The 9,246-nt window shown below is 32.3% G+C and overlaps 1 protein-coding gene and 1 long non-coding RNA gene across 2 annotated transcripts; both read right to left on the minus strand.

Annotated features, from left to right (window-relative positions):
- Nucleotides 1-121: 121 nt before the first annotated feature.
- Nucleotides 122-656, minus strand: LOC119667997. Its single transcript, XR_005251453.1, has 2 exons — nt 250-656; nt 122-190 (listed from the first exon to the last, which is right to left on the minus strand). It is a non-coding gene; the product is annotated as an uncharacterized LOC119667997 (long non-coding RNA).
- Nucleotides 657-3,140: 2,484 nt separating this feature from the next.
- Nucleotides 3,141-5,485, minus strand: LOC119667678. The gene is made up of 4 exons (XM_038076985.1): nt 5,131-5,485; nt 4,103-4,822; nt 3,274-4,043; nt 3,141-3,194 (listed from the first exon to the last, which is right to left on the minus strand). The coding sequence occupies exons 1-4, from the start codon at nt 5,483-5,485 to the stop codon at nt 3,141-3,143; spliced, it is 1,899 nt and encodes a 632-aa protein (XP_037932913.1).
- Between the last annotated feature and the right edge of the window lie 3,761 nt (nt 5,486-9,246).

Consider the following 9,246-nt stretch of genomic DNA (forward strand, 5'->3'; position numbering starts at 1 on the left):
TTTGATAACTTTTTCAGTGGTACTTACTCTTCAACTTCGGTTTTAAACGTTTCCGTGCAAGTTGCTTGCTTGGTACATAAACCATTAGCACCGAAATCAACATAATCTTCGCCTTTTTTTAAATAAGGCAAATATTTCAGAAATACCGTCTCACCCTGGGAATTTTTGTAGGAACAGACGGGCTCAGAGACTGCAATTGAAAAAAAGAATTCTTTCCATTTCTGTGCAACTTTTGTGATTTATAATGACCTGCAGTAACAGCTGTCAACATGCCCAACATAAATAAAGCAGTTAATGGGAAAAAGATGTTCATTTTGTATTAAAGCAGTACGAAAGTACGTACAAAACTATTTTATTTTAATAAAACTTTGAACCGTTTGCCTTAATGTGAATAATTAAACTAAATGTGTTCTACGATTCCAAATCTATTTATATATGGTATTGCTAATGAAATTAGGCTTTGCTTTTATAATCACTTTCAAGATTTTAAGTGCACTTATATTATCTTAAGATCAACAATTATTCATAACATCATAACGCTCACGTTTAATTACAGCTAGATTTACATGTTTCAATTGTTTAAATTCAAACCTAAACTCACAATAGCAAAGAAACCTGGCAAACATAATCTAAGTAAAGCCCTACAAAATTTATGCGATTGGTTGCTCCTATTCAGTGGTTTAATTTAAAGTTCGAAACTGAAATAACAAATAACTTCAATATCTATGTATATTGTCTACCGTAATAGTAAAATCTATTTGTAAACTTCAATTATATACGTATATACATATGTATGTACATATAGAATGTAGTAGAAACTATCATTAATATGTTTATAAAATTAAATTTTGAGAATCTTTCGGACAGTCGCTCTGGTTTTCAATTATTATTGGAACCATTTTTATACATAGATAAATTTATCGTTGTTTATAAATGTTTGTTTTTTCCGTATATATAAATGTATATTCGATAATAAAAGAATATAAGTTAATATGTGTGTATCAATTACAATATTATTATCAATTATACAAACAGACTTAATGTTTTCTAAGCTGTAATAAATACAATAGGCGCACCTTTTAAATGTAGGGACAAATTAGATTAACAGAAATAGTTTTTTACTTGTTTTATAACATTTAAAATTTCTAACAACTACACTGAAAAAAATTGTAATTAGTAATTACTAAATATATTTATGTCGATATTAACCCCCCTATTTTGCGAACTTGACAAATTTGCTAAATATTGACAATTATTTAAGATTTTCATCCAGCAAAAAGCTGTTTGCTATTCTAGATAAATCTTTTCAAATTTCAAAGCAAACTGTCCTGTGTTTGTCACCACACTCTGTTGAACGATGATATGCAAACAAAAATCAGCTGTTCGCGGTAAAAATGAATTCATGTACAACGTAAGTATTTAATATTTTAATAATTTTTTATTTTAAATAATATGTATTTAATAGTAGTAGTAGTAGTAGTAGTAGCTTTATTTTTACTTCATTTTAAAGTTATTATATTACATCGAAGTTATATAATAATTATAATACATATAATTATAATAACTATACATAAAGCTTACAGCTATGGCATTTTAGCCGTCTGCCGGAAGTTTAGGTTAATCTAATAGCTAATTAACTAATAACTAATTAATCCAATTTTTATAAATATTAAATAGATATTCTTACTTATGAGCTGAATACAACATAAAAATTAAATTAAATTACTTTAACAAAAATAATAGATTTTATATAAGTTAATTTAAAAATCTTCATTAATAATATTTTGCCTATATTTAAATGTAGTTTTAATAAACGCCGTTAACAATCTCCAGTTGGGACCATTCAGTAACCGTATGGTTTCATTGACATCGATCGTGGGTTTACCGAAGTACAGCAATCTATGTTCTTTAAAAATTGGGCATTCGCCTACTAAGTGTATAACATCGCCTTTCAATTTAAGGTTGCATATCGTGCACAGCGTGTCTTTCGTGCGGCACGTAGCACAATCGTAGGAGCTCGCGGCGGGTTTTGAAGATTGTCCTTATTGTTTCTAGGTCATATTGCTCGTGAAAGTAATTATTGACATCTAGATCATAATTCAACTTACTATATGCATCTCTCGATATACTGTTTCTTGCCGTTTCTACAAAATTTCTACGTTCTTCAATACTTAGTTTCGTTATTATATTTTTTTGCCACATTTTCCAGTTTTCATTAATACTCAAATCATTAGTTATATTTAAGTCGGATGCCAGATTTGACCATTTTTCAAAAAATAATGTTTTTTCATTTATTAGGTACTGCGCTAATGTTTTTTGAATCCTATTGTCTGGCAAATTCCTAACACGATTGATGTAATCAAAATGCAATTTTAATGTTTGGGTATATAGCGTCGGTAGACCAGTTTCTAAATGCACCATATAATTTGGGGTATTTTTCGGCAAACGAAACGTTCTCTTTATATAAAATGTCTGCAATTTTTCTACTGCGTCATATTCATCAACACCCCAGATTTGCTCTGCATAATTTAGAACTGACTTAACTGTGGCTTCAAAAACTTTGTATTTTACGGGCAGTGACGCTTTCGGATTTCCTAAGACATTTTTCCAGGTACAATTAATAGCCAATTTAGCTTCCTTTAATTTCTCGTTCAAGTGGTTATCGAATTTTGCGTTATATTTCATATTTATTCCTAAATATTTATAATTATTAACCACTTCTAATTGATCATCGTTAAGGTACCATTTTTCATCATTTCTCAATCTTCTAGCATGTTTCCTAAATACCATCACTTTTGATTTGTCTGTATTTATAGATAGTTCCCATAAGTTGCAATATCTATTTAATTCATCTATCATATTTTGTAACATTATTGGAGAATCTGCAAACAACACAATATCATCAGCATATAATAGTACTTTTAGGCACATATTGGCAATCGTAACACCACCAGAAAGAAATTTACTTAAGTCATCAACGAACAGTGCAAACAATATAGGGCTTAAGACACAACCTTGTCTCACTCCGGGACACGTTTGAAACCATCTCGAAGTACTTCTTCCGTCCCATACTGTTGACTCATTGTTGCAGTATAGACTTTGCAGTATTTTCAAAATTTTTGTTGAAAGACCCAGCTGGCTTAGTTTGTAAAATAGTACGTTTCTTTGTATTGTATCGAAAGCAGCTTTAAGATCTACGTAAAAAACATATAACTTCTTGCTTTTTGCAATAAACTCTTGCGCTACACTAGTGATGACGAAAATATTATCTACCGTGGAGTAACCTTTTCGAAATCCAGCTTGAAATTCGCTTAATATGTTGTTTTGATCAACCCAATTTTTAATTCTGTTATACAGGAGTGTTGTAAAGACTTTAGCTGATGTATTAAGAAATGCTATTCCTCTATAATTTGCTACATTATTTGGGTCACCTTTTTTAAATAGGGGAAATGTTATGGCTTTTTTGTAACTATCAGGTGGGGCTGCATTTTCAAATATATAATTGTATGATTCAGCCATATGCTCTATAAATTGTGGCGTGGCATAAAACTCAGCTGGAATTCTGTTTTCACCTGCGGCTTTGTTATTTTTTAAATTCTGGAGCACTGCATAGACTTCTTCAATCTTTATTGGAGCATCTAACGCTTCATTTATTACATACGGCAGGGCATAACTGAAAGACTTGCTTACTATATTGCTATTTAACTGGTTTTTAAAATGTGCCGCCAAAGCTTCGGCGTCCACTTTAATTCCTTTTATGTGATCTGCACGATTTATTTTTTTAACTCCACTCCAAAATGATTTACTATCAGCTGCTTGGGATATCGACATTGCCATTTCATTGAAATATGACTTCCTTTTCTCATCACACAGCTTTTTGTATTCTCTGTTTACATTTTTGTATTTCTCTAAATCAGCTATATCACCACCTTTTTTAACTGTTTGTAGCCATTTAAATGATTTCTTTCTTGCAGTTTCACATTCAAAATCATACCATTTTTGTTTCCTATTTATACCCGCCGAATTACCCTGAAACGATTTTGCTGCTTGTTTACACAATATTGAAGAATGTCATCTCCTTCCTTCGACGCAAATGTACTACCTTCGCATGCATTAAGGGATTCTTCAAGCTTTTCTTGGTACAGATCTTTATATTTATCTTTCCATATCAGTTTCGGTAGCAACTGCATTTTATTTTCATTTGAATTAGAGGCATCTAGATTTACCATAATTTCCAGTGGCTGATGATCCGAGTATATCATGTCACGTATTTGAAACTCTTCAGTTATTATTAACCATACTCCTTTCACAAAACAATAATCTATCGTTGACCTTGCTACACCTCTGATAAACGTAAATGTACCCTCTCTGTCGCCTTTAGTGCGGCCATTTAACACGGTGACACCAAATGAATTGCAAATTTCTAGTAATTGTTTGCCATTTCTATCTACAATTGTATCCTTTGCTACTCTGTGGCCCAATAGTTCAGCCCACTGCATATTTGGGCTGAATTCCAGACATTGTTCTTTGCCTATTCGTGCATTGAAGTCACCTATTATCATGACATTTTCGTTCTGAGCTTCCACTAATATTTCACATAAGTTATTGAGATCATTTAGCCAGTTATTGCAATTTAGATAAACTGGGATTAAACATAACTTTTGATTATTAGTGGTTATCTCGATTATTGTTGAGTTCATAATGTGCTTGTACACCACAGTACCGCAAAATTGCAATTGCTTTCGTACACCATACAATTTTCCTCCACTGGCTCGACCTCTATTTGTTGTTCTTGTTGCAGGCACCCAATGAAGATTGTATTCTATAAATGTGTTTTCAATATAATCTGTCTTACTTACTAAAAATGTTTCAAATAATACAAATATATCGAATTTTTTAACATACTTCATAAATTCTATAAACTTATACTTATTTGCTAAACCAGCTACATTATACGATAATATTTTAAATTTATATGCTAATTTAGTGTCTGACCTGGCGGCATTTGCATTTTTACCAATTTTTTGTTTGGCATCTTTAACGATTTCCTTTTTTACTAACAGTTTTTTGGCTGATTTATTTTTTTAAAAAGCTTGTTTTTCTCGAGCACTTCTTCCACTTTAATCTCACCATACAATTGCTTTAATTGCTCAACAGCGTCACCATCTTTGCACTTTAGTTTCTTGTTTTTATCAAAGTGCATCCATTTTCCTGATATATTTATACTGTCATTTTTAACATAAATTTTGTGAGTCTTTCTGATGGCTTCAAGATCTCTTTTCAGCTGTAATAAAGCTGATTTATTTTCCTGTTTAGTCAAGCTCAAGTCCTTTTCAATATAAATCGGAGTGCCATGCAGTTTTTTACCATTCTTTAAGACATCTTTTGCCATTTCTGATGTTTCCAATTCTGCAATTACACTCACTTTATTTTTCTTTTCAAATATTACTTTTGTGTCTCGAACTTTAATACTTGTCATAGCCATTTTATCTCGGAAAATTGCCTCCACATCACTTTTTTTTGCTTTATCTTTTAGTAAACCTTTCAATAGTACATTACGACTTTTACTTTGTTCGACAAGTCTTTCAATCTCCCTCCTGTCCTCATCTCTATCATTTCTTAATTGTTCTATTCTAGTTTTAGCCTTTGGTTCTCGTTCTCCAATTTTTCCATTTTCACAGACACGTTGCCTATCTGTTCTTTAAGTTCGCCTATGTCACTCTTTGATGCTAGCGTAGCTATTTGGGAATCAAAGTTGTTACTCAAGCCTGCAATATTCGATTCGAATTTATCCGTCATTTGCTGAATAGCCAGCATAACATCACCGAGCGATAAGTCTGGCGAAAGCTCAGATCGCATACGTTTTTCTTGCCTCTGTGCTTGCCTATTCGGTGTGCACAGGTCCGATTTACTCGTGGCGTTTTTTGCGTCTGCTGGTGGCGATCTTTCAACTGGCATTTTATATATATATGTTTTATTTAGTATTATGATATAACTGAAAAGTTAATTTTTTAATTTTTTAAATTCTGCTTGTGTTTTCTTTGAAAGCATAAAATTCGGTTTGATACACAAACCCGACAGCACAGACAAGAACCACTTAGAGCTTTATACTTAGTATATTTTCTATAATTTTGTATCGAGCTTAACGCTGAATATAATTTTAAGTTCCACTGATCGTAAGCACTTTTGTGTATATTTGGTTTTTTACTGTTGTTAAATACAACGTTAGTTTGTCCACTGAAGTCTCAATAAATAAAATTATATTATTATCAAATTTTTGCACAACATTCCAACGCGTAGTAATTACACAAACGTTTATTTTCAGTAATCAACCAATTGTCATTAGTTTCTCACGATACAACTTAAATTTTTCATTAAACTTTTCAGCGCGCGCACTTATTAGATATCATTCAATAGGGTTGTATTTAATATAAATTTCCATTTACAGAAACACAAAACACGAACGTGCCACACATAAACAGAAATATATATATCGTTTTTCTAGGCTCATTATGAAATTTGCGCAACCAAAAACATCCCGCACTCAGCTAAAAGCAGCTGGCATAAGAATTAAACATGCGCAGATGTCCAACTCGTACAGTGGCTAAATAGAAAGAGGTAATTTGCTTTATATTTATTACATTTTTGAAATGTATTACCATGTTTTTGTATATAGACGTTCGGTGTGTAGAAGAGCCAACTGCGTACGCGAGCAAGGCGCTTAAAAAGTAGTCAGAGACTTACTGGAGGTGGGTTGAGTTGCAGGACGATTGGCGATTTCGAGACAAACGCATTGGATTGGAGACAGTTGATGGTGTGGAAACGATTAAAACTCTTGGGCTATAATCTTCTGACAGTACAATCAGTTCTGCAGCTCAGTACCATCACCAAGACTAGTGTCATTGTTGAGCCCAGTACCATCGCCAAGCCCAGTGCTATCGTCCATTAGCTCAGTAATTCAAGTGAGTTCTCTATTATTTTCCATTATATATTTTTATCTACTTTGTAATTAAAGTTTTTTTTTAAGAATGACACGAATTCGGCTGCAAGCACTTCATGATCATCATGTGAGCGCAATAGAATAATTAATGCTCTTATTGCTAGGATGAAGATGAGGAATGTTGCTGACGAAGAAAACAAACTTCGTAAAGAGCACAGTGAAGTGATGCAGGCTATACAATGACTGACTAATACCATGGCCGAGCTCTTAAAATTTACTTTAAATAATTAGTATATGGTCTAATAATACCATTTGTAAGGATGGAAATTTTTACCAATTTCCAACTTACATATAACTAGTGTGCAGTTGATATCTGAAACTAAAATAAGTTAATTTTTATTTAATATATTAAATGTAAACAACTTACTAAAAGCCACCCCCGCATGCACGCAACTGCATTTCAATGAATTAAACCTAAGATTACATTGATATTTCAAAAGAATGTAAAATATATTTAAATAAATAAATATTGTACCTACCTTATGTATTTATTATTTTTATTTAATTTTTTTAATCTATATACATAAAAGAAGTCGTGTTAGTTAGACCACTTATAACTCAAGAACGGCTGGACCGATTTTAATTAACTTTGATTTGTTGGAATCGTCTCCAACAATATTGGATATTGGAAAAATCCACTAATTTTAGCAAAAATAATAAATTTGTAAATGCTGTTTCAAACTGTTGACAGTTCGAAAGTTTGAGTGATATTGATTTCTTTTTAAATTTTTTTTTCAAATATTTCAAATTTCAAATATAATAAATTCAAATATAATAAATAAATATTGTCATCAATATATGAGGTGAAAGTATCGATTTGTTTGTTTTGTGCGAGTGTTTAATATTAGCAATGCAGCGACCCAGAAAGTCTTATCTTTCTCAACAAAGCCGTAATGCAATTAGGCGTCGAACCATTACGCATGCATCCACTGAAGAAGAACGAGAAATCGCACGAGAAAGGAGCCACATTAGTATGACCCGCCTTCGCGCTTCTCAAACACAAGAGCAAAGAGAGGCAGCCCGTGAAACGGCTCGGTTGGCAATGAGAAATCATCGAGCTTATCACACAGATCAAGAACGAGAAAATATCCGACGATCAAGAACAAATGCCTCAACTATTGATTTGTATCGAGAAGCGTTTCTATACGATTGCGCAAATGAATACACTTCGCATCCTTTCGTTCGCATTGGTCCAATGGACGTTACTTGCGAACATTGCGGAGAATTAAAGTTTGCTGGAGAATCGCCGGGACTGTGCTGCCTTAATGGTAAAGTGAAATTGCCATTATTGACTTCGCCACCTGAGTCATTGCATTCATTGCTTTGTGGTGAAACACCAGAATCACGATTTTCAAAAGTGCAATAGCTACTTTCAAATGACTTCATTCGGGACGGACATTATCGAAGAACATGGATTTAATCATACGTTCAAGGTAATTTATGTTGAAAAGACATTATCGAAGAACATGGTGTCTTTTGCTCTTTATTTAATAACTAATAATTAAAGTCTTAAAACTACCTTAAGAAGCATTGTGCACAAGCGCACATATGCATACGTAAGCATATTATTGTTATATACGGAGTAGCATGCATGCATTGGTAAGTATACAATAACATATCTTTGTTGCGCAAGCGATATTGTTACTTGGGCGATAAGCGACAGAAATATGCTAGTTAAGCACATTCCATGTCGCTGTTCATAACAAAGTGTATTTTATATGCATGTACGCTACAATGGATTTAATCAGACGTTCAAGGTAATTTATGTTGAAAAGAGCAAATGTTCATTTTCTTTAAGAGATTAAATATAAAAAATTTGATCAAATGTGAAATATAGGTGAAAAAGTTTTGTTATATTCCTGTATTTGTGTCTAAAATAAATAAGAAATGTTAACATTTTAAAAAAATTAGCATTATAAATCTGTAATATTGACTTCGCTTTCGACTCCTCAGATTCAAGGCCAGATTTACCATCGAATTGGAGCATTGCAACCTATTGAAGATGCACAACATAAATTCTTTCAAGTATACTTCATGGACAATATGACGAAACAACACAGCAATGAAAATAGTAATTCTTCAAGATCTGCAGCAACTACTTGATGAACATCATGCATTGGTCAAGATGTTCAAGACTACGTTTACCTAAAATTTAATATAACATTCATTGACTGATACGCGGCACGAAGTTCGCGGGGTCACCTAGTATTTTAATATTTATTTTATTTTAATAAATAAATATAAAT

Source organism: Teleopsis dalmanni, chromosome 1 (genome assembly GCF_002237135.1).
Source record: "Teleopsis dalmanni isolate 2A chromosome 1, ASM223713v2, whole genome shotgun sequence".
NCBI classification, from domain to species: Eukaryota; Metazoa; Arthropoda; class Insecta; order Diptera; family Diopsidae; genus Teleopsis; species Teleopsis dalmanni.